Source organism: Tetrao urogallus (assembly GCF_951394365.1).
Source record: "Tetrao urogallus genome assembly, chromosome: 2".
In the NCBI taxonomy this organism is placed as follows: domain Eukaryota; kingdom Metazoa; phylum Chordata; class Aves; order Galliformes; family Phasianidae; genus Tetrao; species Tetrao urogallus.
The window spans coordinates 38,119,572-38,139,836 of NC_136814.1; the positions used below are offsets into that span (position 1 = coordinate 38,119,572).

The window sequence follows — 20,265 nt, forward strand, 5'->3', positions numbered from 1 at the left end:
TTTGCCAAGCTAAATCTTTTCCAAAACAAGGAATCAGAAAATGACTGAATTTTGATCTCATATTTTTATATTTCTAAATACAAAACTTGACAGAAAAAAGATTTTTGTTCCATCCTTGTAGCTTCTTTAATAGCTGCAGAACAGCCTCTCCAGACTGCGCACTGCCAGGACTCTAATATTCTTTAATAGCAAAGGCAAAATGTTTGATTTTAAATGAGAACTCAGTAAGCTTGGCAGCATTCTTTCTCTTGGGAAGACAAAACTGAAGGGTGCTTTTTTGATTCAATAATTAAGGGAGATTTAATAATGAGTAAAAAAAAAAAAAGTTTTCCTTTTTAAATAATACTTGATAAAATAACTACAATTAGTTCCATGAGAAATATTAGTAACATCTAAGACTAGTGGTAAAGAAAGTGAGAAAATTTTCCAAACATACAAAACCAAAGTATATTCAGTTCCAAGGGTTAATTTGTCTCATAATGAGCCACAGAAATGAAGCAGTTACTCCTGCATTTTTCAGAGGGAGGGCTGGCTTATCAGCTCTAAGTTAATAGCACACCTGCCAAAACACAGATTTTAGTAGCTATGAAGAGAACAAAGCATGATTATGTAGCCAACACTGGCATGTCTAGGACTGATTTAACTGCAGCTATGACCTCCCACAAAAAAAGGTTAAACTTGGCTGGAAACTCTAAGAAAGAATACTTCTGTGGTGATATTTTACATTATTTTATATCTCTCTCTACAAAAAAACAAGCAAACAAAAAAAAACAACCACCAGCACTAAGATGCACTAAGTGGTTTAAAATTTACACATCCACTCACTAGCAGCCAGTGATGCAGGATAAGTGCTCTATAACATAGGGAAACAAAGTAAAAATGGTGAAAACTCATTTTAAAATAAGTCAATGCAGGAATGTAAATTTATGACACCAGGTGTTAGTTTGTTCTGCTACCTTAGATAGACAAGTCATTTAGTATTTAAAATACTCCCTCTGTACTCAGCTCTGGTGAGGTTGTGCCTCCAGAACTGTATTTGGTTTTGGACCCCTGACTACAAGAGAAACACTGAGGGCCTGGAGCATGCCCAGAGAAGGGCAATGAAGCTTGTGAGGGGTTTGGAACACAAGTCTTACCGGGAGAAACTGAGGGAACTGGGATTTTCCAGTCTGGAGACAAGGAGGTTCAGGAGAGACCTTATTGCTCTCTACAACTCCCTGAAAGGAGGTTGTGGTGAGGTGGGGGGTTGGACTCTTCTCCCAGATAACAGTGACAGGACAAGAGGGAATGGCCTCAAGTTGCACCAGAGGAGGTTCAGGTTGAATGTTAAGAAAAACTTTTTCTCTTAAGGAATGGCGAGGCATTGGAACGGGCAGCCCAGGGAGGTGGTGGAGTCACCGTCCCTGTGGGTATTCAAGAAAACTTTACATGTTGTAATAAAGGGCTTGGTTTAGTGGGTAATATTGGTGGGAGGTGGGCAGTTGGACTGGACAGTGTCAGAGGTCTTTTCCAACCCTGGTGATTCTATACCTATATGTAGGTATAGAATACATAGCTATTACACATATATATTTTATACCTATATATATTTTAAACTTCAATACCGTAATTATGCCTCTAACAAGAGAAAACCCAAAACCCAATGAACTGAATTTCAATGTTTCAAATTTTAACAGATCATCAGAAATGAAAAATCAAGGGCAGAAGTCACTCATGCTGTAAAGACTCCTTGCGACGGTTCACACTACAAGGCCACTGTTTCAGCACTTGAAACACTGAAGCACATTCAAAAGAAAGTTCAAGCTCAGTGATAACAAAACCCCAACACAAACAAAAACAGAGGCTGCAAAGAAAAAGCTGTTATCTTCTAAGGTCAAAGAAACCACAAAACAGTATTCAGCATCCAAGTACAATACAATGATGTGTTGCTTCTCCATTCTTTTGAGTTGGCAGAACATAACTTTTTCATCAAACTTTCAGCATTTAGTCAGAGGGTCCAAACATACACGCTGGGCTTGAAGTCCCAAAAGCAGAATGTGGGGAGACAACATTGGACCTGAAAACTGAGTTCTCTCCCAAGTTTTTCTGACAATAGAGTAACGATGCTATCAATGCTCACATCTCAGTTACACAATTACATTAATTGTATTATGTTGCATTATACATATGTTTATGTAAGTACAATACCTCATTACACAAATGTTACAATCAGCATGTAAAGTTGTAGGAGAACAAACAAAACTGAATAAATATTCTAACAGCTAATGGGAGCTGCAAGTTTTTCCACTGACTTCTATGGAAGCTAACTGCTCTTTGTGCCACTTTCAGAGACAGGTAGGATGTGACCATACCCTAGAACACCAGATTTCAAAAAAAAATAAACCAGTCAAGTGTTGCTTAAAGCTTTGTTTAATATACTGATATTCATTACAAATACTGTAATTAAAAGTCCTGCACCACAACTTGCAATGCCATCTCCAAACCATTCATTTCAGAAAAACAGTCAGAAAACCTGGGAGCAACAGATAAGAACACGACTCCCCTGTGGCAAGAAGGCAGCACCAAAAACCTTGGTGAAAATGGGTCTTTTGCAGAAACCTCCCAGGGAAGAGTCCGATGAGGAACAGGAAGAGAACAAAACTTCTAAAAACAGTCTAAAAACAACAGTAAAACAGCTTCTTTGGGGACAGAAGAAAGACAGGGAGAGGAGAAAGACATGAAGAACCAAGTAAGACCCAGAAAGAGGACAAAGCAACACTGGTTTTTTTTGATTAATCATGGTATCAGTTGAAGATGCAGAGTCTTAACATAAATAAGAGAAAGGAATAACTCTACAGGTGTCAGTTTGTTTGGGGAAACAAAATCTGTATTAAAAAGGAGTTAAAATTAGGGACATTCAAATTTATTGTTTTTAAATTAGTTGGGTTAAATTCACCTAGTGGTTCAGGCTAGAATCTTGCTTTCAGCATTAAGGAGTGCATGTGAATATACTCAAACACACTGCCTCAAAAATAAAAACAAGGGCCTAAGGCGATTAGAATTTTTTCTCCACTTTTTAGTGTCCAGATTTGAGATCCCTAAAAACATCAAACAGCAGCAAATTCAGAAGATACCAGGCTAAGGTCACATAAATGACTACTGCAGTTAAGCCTTAAATCTACAAGTAAAATAACTGCTAGATGCGACTTCTCTGGAAGCTTACATTCTATGCAATCAAATGCTGTCTGACAGATTAGTAGTTCACAAAATTTCATTTGACAGAAAACATAATAAAGTAATGAATTCCCTGCATGTTATATTTAAATATGGAAACAAATCCTTCAGTTGGAAGTTAATCTCTGATATTTTACCACTAGTTATTTCTACTATGATGGTGATCACCACAGCAATCAGCGACTTTAAATTGCTTGTTCTTGAATTCCAGCATCTCTTCTTGAACACCAAACGCATGCAGCAAGTTAATAAATGTAACAGGCGAAAACAAAATGGTTACAATGTAAAACATTTCCTCCCATGCACTGAAAGACGCTACAGCTCAAGGCTGCTGAGCATTCGCTGCTCTCACAGTATCTAATATTCTCTCAGGGTCTCTAAAAAAATAAAATCCCCATCTGTGTAGTCAGAGCACATCAAATCATGTAACAGATTACTGGGAGCAATGTTTCATGAAACAAAGCATAAAACTTGAACTGAATGTCATGCTAACTTGTAACAGATTCAAAAGAGATGCTGCTTCTCAAGTTCATGAAATTCTGCAGTACTTCTATAGCTTTTTTTTTTTTTTTTTTTTTTTTTTTTAAACATACTAATCAGATAAGATTACCAAATCCAGTGCTCCTTCCTGCTATACATTCCAGGAACATATGACCATTTTTTAATGTTGTAATGCAGCAGCATTATCTTCAGTGCAAAGCAGAGGGCAGGGCTACTTACACTCACAAAGATGGGCTAGGGAGCTGGTACACCTAGGACATTTTCTAATCTTTATGTAATTTAAGTAATTAAGAATAGCAACACTTAATTACCATGACTTCCCGTATGAATACAGCATGGAAAAATGAGGCATGAGAATTTTGAATTGCTAACACATGAACGGCTCAAACATTTGCGGAAGTATTTGTCTTCTGAACACCTTCCTAACTAGGAAACCATCTCACACACAGCCTGGGATTGGCAATTCCTTGCCTGTGGGACAAGGGCCTTTTTCAAGCCAGTCTTCCTGAAGAAAAATCTGTCAGTCCTTCTCCTGTGCCCCAGTTACCTTCAGTCCCACAATTTTATCTGACTGTCAGATAAAATAGTCAAAGCAATGCCGCATTCACAGAGCTGTCAAGTTCGTGTGGGTTTTACAGAAGTCTTACAGAAGAGGAACTTCAGTTCTGCCAGACAAACGTTTGTTCCTCTCCAGACCTCAGAGACAGCCAGTATTGCCAGCTCAGCAGTTAGCAAGGCTACAGGAGATGTTTCAAGCCAATTATAGCAGACAGAGACTATTAGAGCAGGTGACAGGAATCCCCTATTTTGGAGTTGGTACCCTAGGAGAGCTGGGGGTAGCCCAGGAAGGGACGCTGGGAGAAGAAAAGAAGAGCACAAGTCCCATGAATGAGAGCATTACAAAGAGGTGAGGGAGACGCAGAGCATCTGCCCACAGGAGAATATTTTTTTATTTGTATTTAAGTCTTGCTGCAATCTAAAAGATGAACAGTAATTGGCTTATGGTTATTGTACAGCTACAAGTTCCACTGCCATTAGAGGGCATCTTGAGTTTAAGCTCTCATCTGCAAAAAAGCCAGTTCTCTCTCAAAACTACCCGAGCCAATTGTAATAGAATTTCATTTTGATTTTTCTTTTTCTCTATGGTCACACATTAGAAGATACTGAATATGCAAGCATTTAACAATGTATAAGAAGTCCTTACAACTTTACAGGTGAAGCGAGCAAGTCCTTCAAAACAGAGCCAATGGACAGATTATGCATCCCATTGATTTCAGAATAAAATCAGTAAAGAGACAGGTCAGTTTCCATGGAGCTTCTTTCTCATCTCCTAGCCCAAAAGCTACCATGAAGCTGCTAGGTAGGGAAGTTCGAGGAAAAGTATTTTTGTGAGTTCTTGAAAATACTTCCATCTTATTTTCAGGCTGTTTTATACGTTGAACAGTTCTGCTGCAAACAATCTATAGAAACAATAATCAGAGGTTATTTTGTCTTGGTTTTCCTCAAATTCCAGACCACCACCCTTAATCAAAAGCAACCAATTCAATAGAAATCCTGTAAAGCCACGTCAAACTTGGAGATTTTAAAACCAAATTCTCTTTTCTGAGTTATTACATGAGATTATTTTGAAGGATGTAATATTAATGCAGATTGTCCAACTGCTGTTTCATTGTTCTTCTGTATGTTTAACCTCTTCAGCTTTCAAGTACTGCTCTCATTATAACTGTTACGTGCTTGGCTTTATTCAATAGTCTTTGAAAGTCAACCTGTTCTTGATTATTTCTATATGTAATACAAACTTCGTGCACTCCAGCAAACTGAGGGCCACAACGATCCTGGTAAGCTGGAAGAATTAGTGAGCCAAAACTTACTTCCATATCCATCTACAACAAATCAACAGAGGACTCACCAGTATTGTGCATATATACACAATCTTCACAGAATTAGCTTTGTGCTTCACCTTGTGTTCACAGATTGGATCATGCCGTAAGCAAGATATTCTGAACTTTCTGTTATGTTTTCTGTAAGTACACAAAGCTGCTGCACTACAGATAAAACACATTTTAAGGCAGAAGTACTGCACAATCTGAAATCAGTCCCCAAACCACAAACCTCTGCTTACTCTACACTAGACTTCAAAAATTGAAGCCTTGCACATTTTATCTGAACACATTGTTAGCCTTATTCAGACCCCTAAGAAAGGAACAGACAAGACTGTACTGAGACCCTAAATAACCACGGTTACTGAGGCATCCTAATTAATGAGGTGCCCTCGACCAAAAGAAAATAATTTGACTCAACCAGAGAAAAACTGGAGAAAATTGACTGTACTGTGTCCAGACCAGGGACCCCAGCACGAGGAGGACATGGAGCTCTTGAAGCAGGTCCAGAGGAGAGCAATGAAGGTGATCAGAGGGCTGGACCGCCACTCCTATGCAGAAAGGTTGAGGGAGATGGGCTTGTTCAGTCTGGAGAAGAGAAGGCTGTGAAATTTCATTGCAACTTTCCAGTAGTCAAAAGGAGCCTACAGAAGAGGTGGGGTGAGATATTTTACATGGTCTGATAGTGAGAAGAGAAGGGGTAAAAGCTTTGAACTGAAAGAGGGAAGATTCAGATTAGACATCAGAAAGAAATTCTTTACTTAGAAGCTGGAGATGTCCTGGCACAGCTGCCCAGAGAAGCTGTGGGTGCCCCATCCCTGGAGGTTTGGGCACCAGGTTGGATGGGCCCCAAGCAGCCTGAGCTGGTGGGGGGCAGCTCTGCCCACAGCAGGGGGCTGGATAGGCTTTAAGGTCCTTTCCAATGCAAGCCACTCTACAATAAAAAGTCACCCTTTGAAAGAGTCAGCAAACATGCTGAGATTTGAAGGAGAAAAAGATAGTCTTGTTTCTTACTTCTCTTGTTTCACTGCTAGTTTCTGGTCTTGAAGACGAACTTGTTTTTTGTTTCTTCTTTTTTTTCATTTTTAGTAACAACACACCAAGACTATATCTGTACCTGGGAGGTACTGTTTTTTCAGTTTACGATACTTGACTTCATTCAAATTACTACTGAATTCAGAATTCCTTAACTATATATACCAATTTGAAAAACCTCAAATTTACTTTCAAATTTTCCTTTGGAATTTAGTTAGGTAAAGTCAACCCTAATTTTAGATAACCTCCTTAGTCTATGCATCTAAGATCATAAAAGCTGCTTTTAGAAAGATACTCTCAAAAAAGACTCCTCTTTTCCAAAGAAACTTATGACCATGTCACCTGCAAAAGTTTTTATTAAACACCCACAGCCAATTTGCAAATCACCATTAATAGCCACGGTTATTATGTTTCATTTCACCAGACCTACTTAAAAGCTGAGTGTTCTTTACACCTTTGCTTTGTCTACTTTGAAATCATCATTAAATATTAATGTTTTTACATGGTCTCCAGAATTGAAGAAGCCCTGATACCAACCAAACCCAGCAGTCACCCTTCAATCCCTTTCTCAGCTCTCACAAAGATTGCTTGATTTTTTTTTTTTCCTCCAAATATTGAAAACATTTGCATGTCTATCCATTTGTTGCCTTACTAGAAACAAAACACCATTTTCCTCCTCCCAATAGGAGTCTAAAGACTCTTGTGCATACAAAAGAAGTCAGTTACTGCTGTCAAAAAATAAAGTACATTCTACTGCTCTCATTACTACCATTCAGTCTGTGGGGATCTCTCACCAGTCATGTCAATTCGACATCAGTAGCAGATACACTGTACTACAGATTCCAACTTCAGGAAGGGATTGGAGAGAAATAACAAACTTGCCTTTAAGAAGCCTGCTTTGGCTATTGCCTACAGCCACAAGTCATGACATTTATCTTCTCCGGATCAAATATGGTGGTAGAAGGGGCTGAAAACATAGTTCTTAGGTATTTGCAAATGAAATATTTTAGTCGGCATCCCATACCATGCCTTATTAAGGGAAGTCATCTTTCCAGTTTGCTGTCTAAAGAACTCCTCAGTAAAAATCATTAAGCTAGCACAAAATGAGTACAGTGGCAAACAATCAGGAATTACTCTGCAGAGAACACTGACCACCACCACTAAGGAGCCGTGGAAAGCAGCAAACAACAGCTGATCAACAGGAGCAGCCAGAGCCCAGTCTGTGACTACAGATATTGCCAAGATGATGCTACCCACACCAAGCACACCACACACCCTAGCAGACTTCTACTCAGGCACAAAAGCTTGGGAAAGATGACAGTAACAGAATAAAGTGAAATCCTGGAAAAACAGACAAGTAACATAACAGGAGACACTACCATGATTTGCAGTCCCTTTAAATTCATATAAAATATGACATAATGATTCTACAACTTAATGATAACAGTACATTCTGTCACTAGCATACTGTTGACTTCCAACATTATAATTCAGTTAGATGATCAAGACCATCGTCAGGCTTCACCACGATTAAGAAACGTGGGTGAGAAAACTATGCAGTTAAAGTCAATCACATGGGCAACCAGAGTAAATAATAAAAGCAGTGAATAAGCACAAATATTAAGGTTATAATTAAAAGCACACTTTTAAAAGGCTCTGCCACTATCTACATACACAGAGATTATAATGGTAATCAGTACACAGCAGTCACCAACTATGTGTGTTGTGCTAAACCAGGGTTACAAGTTCATTTCAAATGTGGACTTTGCCATTGTCACATCATGAGTGAGGAGTGTAGCAAAGGTACAGCAGCTCAGTCTGAGCAGCGCAGTAAACTGGGATACAAGCTGCCTACTAACAGCTGCGTAGGATTTAACGCGTTGGCCATGAAGTCTGTAGACCCTGAAGCAACGTTCCAGGAGTTCATCATCTTGTGCTACAATCAGAACCACAAATACAGCTGAGCTAGGTCCTTTCTTTATCAAACAAATAGTGAAAGTGTTCTCGGGAGCAGTCCCATGACTGAGCCTTGTCTTAACAATCCATGCATGATGACCTTCAAGACACACTGTTGAAAAGCCTTTCAAACAAAATGCTTCAAACTTGAATGAAGCTTTTTCATTTTAACTTAACCACTTTAGGACGTCCAACTGAAAACAGGGTAACATTTCCGTTCTGAATGGGCCAAATTTCCAGCAGGACTGCAGAGACAGCTTCAAACATTTATGTAAGGGCACAAATTTCCACTTTCAGGCCACTAGTTTCAAACACAACCACGATGGTGGGACTTAAACATCTCCACCCCTGTGAAGCCAGCCTTCAACACAACTGTCTTAAGGCACCAGCTCCAACAGATGGGTGAGGAATTCATTACGGATGAACTGAACAAATCCCTCGCTCTTTCAGGTGCTTTTGTCCACACCAAAAGCTGAAAGCACCAGAGTATCTACTTTTCTAAACTACTGTTTCCCACCACTGCTCACTGTGCAGGTGAATTTTATCAAACGAAAGACAAAACCACATGCAGACGTCCAGAAGTGAAACGGAAGCAATATCTTTATTATTAGAAGAAGCAAAACTTGCCTTATCCCTGGAAGCACTCAAGGCCAGACTGCACAGGGCCCTGGGCAGCCTGATTTAGCAAGCAGCAGCATACCTCCCCATGGCAGGGGGTTGGAACTGGATGATCTTTAAGCTCCCTTCCAATCTAAGCTGTTCTGGGATTCTATGATTAATCTTTCCTTTAAAAGCTATACCGAGCCAAGGTCCTGTAAAAGCTAGGATAGCAGACCGTGCCCAAGTAAAGGAAATCTCATAAAACTGCAGCTATGACCACGCACAAGATTTCATCCCATTCCGCTTCTGACTGCACTCCTTCCTACCTGAGATGTGCAGGACTCAGTCCTGTCGTACTCCAAGCGCACCCATATCTCCCAGACTTTCCGAAAGAACCACCGACCCACTCCTAGACGCACAGACCCACCTGCTGCCAGCCCAACCCTTGGGCGCGGCAGAGCCCCACTCCCCCGGTCGCCCAGGCCCGAAGGCCGCTTCCCGAGCCGGCCGCCGGTCGCCCCCCGCCCCGGGCCCCCGGCTCCCCGAGGGACTCACTGTTGCTGGACTTGAGGTCGCGGTGCAGGATGGGGACGATGGCCTGGTCGTGCAGGTAGAGCATGCCGCGGGCGATCTGCACTGCCCAGTTCACCAGGACGTGCGGGGGGATGCGGCGGCCCCCGGGTACGGCGGCGGAGGAGGCGGCGGCGGCGGCCAGGGCCCGATTGAGGGAACCGCCGCGGGCGAACTCCATGACGAGGCAGAGGTTGGGCTCCCGCAGGCAGACCCCGTGCAGGGCGATGATGTTGGGGTGCCGTAGCATGGCGAACAGCTTGGCCTCCTGCCGCACGCTCTCGGCCGTGGCCGTGATGTCCTCGTCGGGGTCCTGCCGCGCCGCCTTCACGGCCACCTCGCGGCCGCGCCAGGTTGCGCGGTACACCTTGCCGAACCCCCCCACGCCGATGATCTCTTGCAGCTCCAGGTGCTGGAAGTCGATCTCGGTCAGGCTGCCCGCCGGCTCCTCGCCCGCCGTTCCGCGGGGCTGCCGGGTCACGTAGTTGGCGGGGAAGATGCCGAGCCGCTGCCGGATCTTGCCCGCCCACCACCCATCGTCGCCGGACACAGCCGCATCCTGCGACAGCACCTCTACCACGTCTCCCCGCCGCAGGCTCAGCTCGTCCTCGCCGCTCGCCTCGTAGTCGTACAGCGCCGTCCACAGCGGGCACGGCCCCCCGGAGCCCGACGCCCCGGCGCCCGGCGCGGCCATGGCGGCGAGCTCAGCCCCGGCAGCCGCCACCGCGGGGGCGCCTGCCCGGCCGCATCCTCACCTGCCACCGCCGAGCGGGAGCCGCGGGAGGGGCGGGGCCTAGCGCCGCCGGGCTGATACAGGTAGGGCGCAAGCGCGGGCGGAGAGGGCGGGGAGGGGAGTGGCGCTGCTCCCGCCTCCCCGCTCCGCGTCGCTGATTGGCTGCCGGTCATCACGTGGGGGCGAGAGCTAGGATGGGGTTGGAGGGAGGGGGTTGCGGTGGGTGTGGAGGCGTAGGTAGGTAGGTGTTTTCCGCGCGCGCGCAGCGCGACAGTGGGTGTGGGCCGCCTCGGGGGCTTTGTGCCTGTGGCGCTGGGAGCAGCGGCTGCTGGGAGCTGCCTGAGGTGGATAAAAGGGCGCGGGGAAGGTGTGAGGCTGTGCCGCAGGGCGGAATCATCAGCGTGTTCTGTGCCTCTTAGTTGCCCGTACGTCGAGTGCTGTACGTCCCTCAGCAACCGTCTCGTTTGCAGCTGTGTATCGCGACCAAATTCTTGACGTAGTTATTTGAAACTTGCAATTGAACAAAGTTGATAAACTCCTGTTCGTTCCGCAGCAGAAACTGTATCTGACACACTAAACAATAAAACGCTATGATGGTTACTGAACCACGTTAACCTAAAAGAAGTAATGCAGAACCGGCGTGTCTATCACGTCTTTTCACATTTCCTTTAATATAAGAGAATGCCTTGCAGCTATTCAGAGAGATAATTGCAAACCTTTTCCTTATCTGCGTATTTGCCTTATTATAAAAGCCATAAAGTATGTTGTAATACAAGCGCTCTGCCACACAAATTCCACCTTGAACTTTATCTGAAGAATCTGCAGGAACTAATTAACTGTGGAATGTTTTGGGTCAGACAAGGTGTTGGTTGCAGAACAGTGTTTAAAAGTTTAAATATTTATTTAGAGCTAGTGTTCAAAAATTTGCTCCCCGAAGTACCACTATGCACCAGCAATTGCTACACCCGGGTTATCCTATGGAGTTTCTGCAGCACGGAGCACTGTAGGATCTCGGTGTGTGAGTGCTGTTCCTGGCTTATCTAATAATGGGAGCAGTTTTACGGAGAGCAACATGAAGCTCCTGTAACTTTTCTCATGGCACCACCTAGTGGAGTTATCATTAAGAAGAACAGCGTGCTGGTTGCTGGTGAAGTTCACTGCCCAGTTTGTCACTGACCTTTCGGTGGGTCATGTTTTCCACCTCTGGTACTCCCCTGCAGCCACAGGCACAATACTGTGCATCTACCTGCACTGTGTGGAATACATACCCTTAGCTGAAATTACCACCCCTCTTCTGACCTGCAAGTATGATTATACCAGAGAGAGTAGAAAGATTTGAGGGATGAGATGGCAGATCACCAAAGTGAAACAGTGTTGCATCAACTCCAATGAAGCCCTCCCTTCCTGGGGCTTCTGAATAATGATCTGCTTGAGCCAGACATGTGAGATACAGAGGAGAGGCAATTTTGAAGCCCCCTTTGTTTTCCCATCTCTTTTTATTTATATAGTAAGTCTGCATGTAAATGTTTTTATCAGTGTGTATATGGGAAACAACTTTGGTGGTTTCTGAAAAATTAATATTTTGAATCACTGCCTATAAACATATTATTGATGGCTGGTGATTGCATTTGATGTTCATGTCAACAAACTTTGTCACCTTTGAAAAGAATCTGCCTTAGTATGCAAAAGGTAAAATAAAAATTTCCACTTGCCAAGGGAGAGAGATGTTAGGCAAGACATGTTTAATGGAATGGCACGCAGGACAATGCTAGAACTGTGCCTCTTTCGTACAGGATCATAGAATCATAGAATGGCCTGGGTTGAAAAGGACCACAGTGATCATCGAGTTTCAACCCCCCTGCTATGTGCAGGGTGGCCAACCACTACACCAGGCTACACAAAGCCACATCCAGTCTGGCCTTGAATGCATCCAGGAATGGGACATCCACAAGATTATGGATTAGAAGACTTCTTGGCAAGGACAAACCAAGCAAATACCTCTCCCCATGGCTGTAGTCCCACAGATATCTGCAGGCACTGTGCCACTGAAAGAAGCAGCGCCATCCCTCCTGTTTATATGGCTCTCAAACCTGTCAAGCATCCAGCACAAGCATCTAATGTGGTTGCACTGGGAGCTGAGCTTATGTGGTGAATTACCTCTCAAACACAGCTGTTTAATGGCATCCATTGGCATCCATTGGCTCACACCCCTTACCTCAAGTGTGCACAGGGATGTGGGCCGTGTCCTCTGTGCTGCCTATCTGCTCTTGGCTCCCTCTCAGTGCCACACACGCCTATCTTCTGACACCCCTCACGTACTATAAATCTCTAATTCAAGCTCAGTTGTCATCAAACTCAAAGTACAACTCGGGGTTCCACCAAGCAAGCCGACGTTTGGCTGACAAACAACCGACGAATCGGGTAAAACAACCCCGTAGCTGTGAGGGGGGGTTGCGCCGGGCCCAGCGCGGTGCCGCCCGGTGGGCCGGGCCTTCCCCGCACCTGCGAGCCGCCGCGTTCCGGGACGCGGCTCCGCGTCGCCGTCCGTCCGCGCGCCCGCAGCGGCCGCCCCTCGGAGCTGCCGGCAGCCGGGTGCGGCCCCGGGATCGACGCGGCGGCGGGGCCGAACAGAGGGAGGCCCGGCCCGGCCCGGCCCGGCCCGGCCCGGCCGGGGTGGGGCGGGATGCTCAGCGTCGCGGGGCACCATGGGAGAATCCGCCGGCGCCCGGCATGGCGGCGGCGGCGGCGGCGGGCGGCTGAGGGGCGGCGGGGGGCGGCCATGGTGTCGCCGGCGGCGCGGCTGGTGGGGCAGGGTGTGTGGGCGGCGCTGACCGGCGGTTGGTACCACGACCCGGAGCAGGGCGCCTTCACCAACAGCTGCCATCTCTATCTGTGGCTCTTCCTACTGACGCTGCCCCTCGCCATGCACCTGGTGAGCACCGCGGGGCGGGGGCGCGGGGAGCGGCCTGGGGCCGCGGTTGGGGCCGCGCCGCACCTCGGCCCGGCGGCAAAGGCGGCGCGCGGCCTCGGACGAGGGCTCCGCGTCCCCGCCGTCACCTCCCGAGGCGGCCGCGCCCCGGTGCTGGGGCGGCCCGGGGAGGCGGGGGGGTGGGGAGGCTCCTCGGATCCCCGTTTGTTTGCCGGCCGCCCTGGTCTGACCAGCAGACAGGGGTGAATACAAGCAGAAAGTCAAGTGCCTGAATGTCATTGGTGAGTCGCGTTGCTCCTCGTGCAACGCAGCTCACCTTGTACTAAGCATCACAGATCAGTGGTTTTACTAATTGGGATTTGCTTGCAGAACTTTAATATGTTTTTTTTCCATGAAAACTTGGTAGTTTGACTCAGTTTTGGTGTGCTTCCCCCTACCTGGGGAAAGCTGGGAAGCAGCTTGCTGGATCACTGCATCCATGCATTGGTGAACTCCTCAGTAACTGTAGCTTAGCAGTATTTCTTGCAGTGACTCAACTTGATTCTTATGAAGTGAAGTTTGTAGCTTGACTGTTGCTTTTTTTTTTTTTTTTTTTTTTTTTTTTTGAGTGGGATAAAAATCCTAAGCAGGTCTTTCCACTCTACATGAGGAATTGGACTGGATGACCTTTAAAGGTCCCTTCCACCTCAAATGATTCTATGGTCAGAGATAGCCCTGATTTGCAAAGAGTGCTCATGAGTCTCCCTGGAATTCCAGTGAGAAGTCAGTTATGTATTTTTAAAAATCTATTAGTATGCTGTACCTTTGATGTGGATTGTGCTCGATCCTTGTAAGCATTGGTTGTGGAGCTCTTCAATCAAGATTACTGTGTTTTCTGGTGGATGGAGACTCTGTCCTCTGCAAGCCAGCAAGAGTCTAATGTGCTAAGAACTGCTGCCAAAGTGACATGCATGATTTTTCAAAAAAAGATGTGAAGATGTGAAAAATGTGAAGGTGAAGGTTAACTTTCTTTTCCAGCTAAAGTAAGTAGGTGTACATCTGGAAGAGTATGTGTTGCCTTCTGGGAAATTTCAGAACTTGCAGTGTTGCACAAAAGGGCGTTGTAGTTTAAAGCAAACGTAAAACATAAGAAAAGATGTAAAGGGAGAAGAAGAAAACCAAATTTATCTGTTTAACTTTTTTTTCTTCTGGGCTTCGTGTTTGTCTGCCTTGATGGATGCGCTCCTGCAGACTGGCTGGCTTTCTGATGAATCATCTGGTTAAATGAAGGACTTGCGTTCTTGAGCTAATGTGTCGCTATGGGAATTCTTTATCCTTGATAAGAATAATGCATTTATGTGTTGCCTGTTCAAGTAATGATGTCCTCAAGTATTTGTTTTCCTGCTTTTAAGTTAGTTAAGTTAGTTAGTTTAAGTTAAGTTAGGCTTTGTAAACTTTGTGCACGACAGATATTCTTGCCACTTAGAAACTCGAACCTCTATTTTTAATTGAAGGATTTCTTTGGGGAATTTTACTTACAATCTTTGGCGAAATTTGGGGTGGTGTTCATGTTACACACTTTGGAATCAGCTTAAGCAGTCACAAATGTCTCTTGAAATGACAAAGTCAGAACAAATCAGAGTGCTATTACTCAAAATGTTCCTTTGCTTTAGATTGTCTCAGTTACGCCTTTAACAAAGTCAGAAAGTCTCCCTGAAACAGTTTGAGTGAAGTGGCAGAACTCATCCAGCTGCTTTTAAATTTTTCACACTGGCTCAGCTGAGATGTGCTGACAGTAGCATTGGGGAGCTTATAGTATCAAGTTGTTTCTGTTGTGTGGATCGAGGATTTTGTTCTCTAGCATTGTCAGCACAGCTTACTTTGGTACTAATTGTTCCCTTGTGAACTTCCCCTTCCTGAAAATGCAGTTCTGTGTGTTGTCTTTTCTTTTTCATTTAGCCCTTGTAGCAGCAGATATGCAAATAAAGATATACATTGAAAACTATTTGGAACACCGTTAAAAAGTTGACTAAAAATCAACTTTCAGTATTATTAGGTTATCTTCTAACCTTGCCATGTCAGATCTCATAATAGATTATGATTTGTGGAATAAAGTAGCAAATAGCACAGGGCTCCCAGGTGTTGTGTGTATGTGTGACATTAGTGACACTGTTAAGCAGAGCCACCTGGCTGAGGTCAGCCCCAGTGTAACACCAGTAAAGCATAGAGATGACTTTGGGGGTGCTTGTACTATAGCCTGTTCTAGAAGCCTCAAGATAGTGTGCACCTGCCTTTTTGTGAGCCCTTGAGATAGCTTAGTGATTGTTCCTGTCTTTTGTTGGACAGGAAGCTCTTGAATTGAACATTAGGTCTTCGAGTCATACCATAACTATAACGTGGCAGTATAAGGGTGTGGGCACGTAAACAAATTACTCAGAGGTAAACTGTGATAAAGTTGGCAGCATGTTAGCTGCTTCCAGTCTCAGTTGACCACACTTTAACCTACTTTCACCCTCTGTAACAGTAAGGATATGCCTATCACTGGAGTAGATAGATAAACAACACAGCTCTTACCATATTTATTAGGAGATAGAATGCACTCTTAAAAATGAGTTTACACCCCTGGGATTTGCTACGTGTTTTTCCATGTTGTCTTAAGGACATCTCTTAGATATTAATTCAGCTAAAGGAACATCAAAGTATGTATCTTTGGCTTCAGTGCTATGGTATACCCCCTCTTTCTTCACCAAGTTTCATTGTAGTTACTGACCGCATGTTTTCCATCATTTTTGTGCTGTAGCAAACCAAGGCTGAGATGAGGGCAATGTAGCATCTATCTTTAGATGCATCAGGTGGGTTACATCTGGGTCTAAACAACTTAATTATTCAGTCTGATTTATCAGATGTGGTATTTGGGTCGAAGGTTACTTGTCTTTATATTAGGACCTTAGACACCTCCACCTTTGTGCTACCCAAATAATGTTAGTAGACATGGGGAGAAGTTGGCCATTTCCATGGCAGTGGCCTGTGGGCTGACAGCAGCCCCAGGCAGATCAACCGTGCTGCATCTGAAGCAGTAAGCCAGGTGGCATTTCAAACGCGTGAACCTGAATGTCTGCCTGTGGCCCACAGTGTTCTGATATTGGAAGCTACTGGCCTGTTCCAAGGAGGGATGTGTTCTACTGAAGTTAGGTGACAGTTTTTAAAGAGTTAAAAAGTTCTTCAGCAGCAGGGCTGGAGAGAGATGAGCAAACAAACACATGATGTGATTATAAAACCTAATTTCTGTAGGAAACAAGGCTAATAATAACTCTAGTACAGCAAAAGTGAGTCTATCATATAATTCCTCAGTGGTCTGTAATTTAATTTCCCCTAGCTCGTGCAGATTTTTGTAGATTTCACATATCCGTACCTGGGAACACCAGCTGCACTCAGATGACATTTCTACCCTTATGCAAGAGGCTTGTTTCTGAAAGTCCAAGGCTTCCCATCCTCACTTTCATCTTTCTTCCAATTCCTTGTGTGGAATTGGAACAAGCTGCCAGCTTCTGCTACTTAGCTTCTTCCAAGATCCAGAATGTTAGGAATATGCTGGCTTTTATATATGTGTATTTGTAGGCAGATTTTGAATTGTGAGCATGCTTAACATGTACCCCGTGGGAAGCGCTGTATGTTGGGCGGATGTGCAAGCAGACTGTGGGGAAGCACTGAGTGTATCCAGGAGCTCTGATCAGAAGGCAGGGATGGGAACATGCAGCACTCAGTGTTAGCTAGAACCAATCCTCTCTTTTACTTAGGAATTCAGGAGCTTCTGGTGATTCTCTCCTGTCTTGTACTCTATGCAAACACAGTCTGTGTTGTTAGAAGTTTATTTCTGTTGTGTCCTCGTGACATTATTCATTTAAAATATATTAAGCCATATAGGTGTCACCTATAAAGCCCTTCTATTCTGGTGACTAGTTCTGAGGTGTTATTTGTCCCTGAGTGGGCAGTCCATGCTTTTAGAGTGTAGTTGAAGAGATTTCCTGGGAAGTGAACATATCTTTTTGAAACAAATCCTTGCAGACATTTGGCAGTCATTCTTTGTGAAACCAAATGATTTTTAACTTGTGTTTTGCAAATGCTTTAGTCATAAAAACAAATTCTACCAACCCTTCTATCATGAGAGCACTGCTTTGCAAATACGTCTTCTTTCTGGCCCAGATACAGTAAATGACCAAAGAGCATGCTGAGCTCTGGTGTACACATACATGTAGCGTGTGTACATAAAATGAAGTACTCTTAACAAGCATAGACTTGATCTGTAGAAAGTAACGTCTTTCTCATTAGGTATTGTTAGTAATTTATACCTGCTGGATAGCTTCTCTACTTTATATAATAAATTCAGCAGTGGTTCAGGTTGGATATCAGGAAAAGGTTTTTCACCAGAGGGTGGTTGGGGCCTGGGACAGGCTCCCTGGGGCAGTGGTCACAGCCCCAAGCTGTGAGAAATCAGAGTTGTGATTTCTGGGTGGTCCTGTGTGGAGGCAGGAGTTGGGTCCCTTCCATCTCAAGATATTCGATGATTCCATGTGAATCGGAATAGTCCTAAGAAAGAATTTACCCAAAAAGCCAAATGCAGCAGAGGAGTAGCAACTCATTTGCTCATGATAACACAGAAATGATTCAGCATACTCATTTCAGCATCAAGATAAATGTGGTGGCTTGTTTTAGAGATGAAGTAAATGTACCTCATTCCCTTCCCTTCCTTATCTATGTGGGCACAGTGTGGTTTATTTCTGAGTCTGAAATGATTTTTAAATTCAAATGATCCTTGATCTCCAAAGCTGGTATTTACAATTATAGATTTAGGGCACGAAATTGGATCTCTCTGTGAGACTGCAGCTAAATAAAAACCATACGTAAGGATGTTTCGTGACCATAGATATGAAGATTTTGCCCCTTCAAATGTAACTGGAAGTATTTATTATGAATTTTTCTTTACGGTAAGGAAGTATTTACATAGGAGAGTGCAGTTCCTTCACAGACATGACGTACTGATGTCTGTATTTGAACTATAATTCATGGTAATGATAAGAGATATGGTGCCCATCCCAAATCAACAGACACAGACAGCTGCAAATTAACGATTATGAACTTCGGAAAAAAAGCATTCAAAGAAGCTGCCTTTCTCCAAATGCACAGCATTTATTTGTTTTGACTGATCCTGATTTTTTTTTTTTTAAATTCTTCAGCAGTAGAGGCAGTAGGAGATGTTGTGAAGTGTTTAAAAAAAAAAAAAAAAAAAGCAATGAAACTACAACATTGTAGTGTTTTTAGCATTATTCTCGTAGCTGAGAAATGGTAAGATGACAATTTTTTCAAAAGGAGTTTCCTGCTTGTGGATAATTCATCTTTTGTTTTGTGTCTGATAATGCAGGAAAAGCTGTACTGTTCTGGGAATGGGAAATTTTCATAGAATCATAGAATGGCTTGGGTTGGAAGAGACCTCGAATACCATATGGTTGCACCTCTCTGCTGTGGGCAGGGCTGCCACCCAGCAGCTCAGGTGTCCAGGGCCCCATCCAACCTGTCCTTGAGCCCCTCCAGGGATGGGGCACCCACAGCTTCTCTGGGCAGCTGTGCCAGGGTCTCAGCACCCTCAGAGTGAAGAATTTCTTGTTCGTGTCTAATCTTAATCTTCCCTCTTTTACTTTAAAGCCATTCCCTCTTGTCTTCTCACTATCAGACCATGTAAAAAATTGGTCTTCCTCCGAATATAAGCTCCCTTCGGGTACTGGAAGGGGGTGTTTTGAGAGTGTTTTAACAGTGTTTGCTAATTGTGAGCTTTTACTGACTTTGTGATAAAATTAATGAAAGAAACTACCTATAGCTAATCAAAAGAAGAATAAATGATTTGAAATTTGACCAAATGTTTAGAACTTTCTGATGAGTAGAACTCAAGACTTGTGGATGGAGATACAGTACTTGTGTCTGCAAAACTCAGTAGAGGTACAAATAACAGACAATTAGAAATATATATGTATAAAAATTGGAAAATTTAGCAGCATTTTCTTATAATAAACTTGTATGATGATGTCTTTATTATTCCTTTCTATAGGCTTGTCCAGCAAATTCAGCTACAGCTTTTGCATACTGCAGCTTAGTGACAGCGTTCTTCACAGCAATTAAGGTGATCAGTTACCGTCTGCACCTTATGTTTGATAAAGGCGAAGCAATTCAACAACAGGTCCCAAGAAAAAATGGAAGGCAGTGTAAAGATGCAGAGGTCCCAAAAGAAAACACAGTTCTTCAGCCCTCAAATCATAGGTAAGCTTTGCATTGCGTGTTGCTGGTACACTGTATATAACTGATAAGTTTGTGCTGTCCTGTGCAGCAGAAATACCCATTGACAGCAAGAAAACTCCTACAGTTTTGTGGGGAGTGGCACTCCTAAAACCCTTATCAGTGCTTTTATTCTCAGTGGTTCTTGCATGCTTGTGATGAAGCAGGCAGAGCTACACCTGGTTTGGGGGTGGGGCAGCCAGTGGACCATGTGAAGGAAAGAGACCTGTCTGGGAGGAGCTAAAAGATCCTGGAGGAAAACTGGGAGTTTTTAAAGAAGTGTTAAAGGCTGAAGGAAGAGTAGAGGTTCTTCCTGGTTTTATCCCTGTCCTGAAGAATTTTGAGGGTGAGAGAGAAGAGCTGTTCCAGAAAGAAAAATGTGTTTTGTTCCTACTTCAACTTCTGGGAAAGTGGTGAAAGTTCATACAAAACTTGCTGGAAAGGGACAAGGAAATTATGTGCACCTGTTGGCAAACAAAATGTTTTTCTATCATGGCTTTGAAAGCCTGAGTGCAAATTGGTGTTGTGTGTTTATAACAGCTTTC

General features: G+C 43.9%; 2 protein-coding genes across 2 annotated transcripts in view; one reads left to right on the forward strand and one right to left on the reverse strand.

Annotated features, from left to right (window-relative positions):
• Window positions 1-10,449, reverse strand: part of MAP3K21 (mitogen-activated protein kinase kinase kinase 21) — a gene marked incomplete at both ends in the record, with an annotated part of 40,606 nt that extends 30,157 nt beyond the window's left edge. Inside the window, one exon of the mRNA XM_079532803.1 lies at window positions 9,741-10,449. Coding sequence (XP_079388929.1) covers window positions 9,741-10,449 — 709 coding nt within the window. The remainder of the gene's footprint in view (window positions 1-9,740) is intronic.
• Window positions 10,450-13,258: 2,809 nt separating this feature from the next.
• Window positions 13,259-20,265, forward strand: part of PCNX2 (pecanex 2) — a gene marked incomplete at its 3' end in the record, with an annotated part of 150,273 nt that continues 143,266 nt past the window's right edge. Inside the window, exons 1-2 of the mRNA XM_079550866.1 lie at window positions 13,259-13,420; window positions 19,497-19,705. Coding sequence (XP_079406992.1) covers window positions 13,268-13,420; window positions 19,497-19,705 — 362 coding nt within the window. The 5' untranslated portion in view covers window positions 13,259-13,267. The remainder of the gene's footprint in view (window positions 13,421-19,496; window positions 19,706-20,265) is intronic.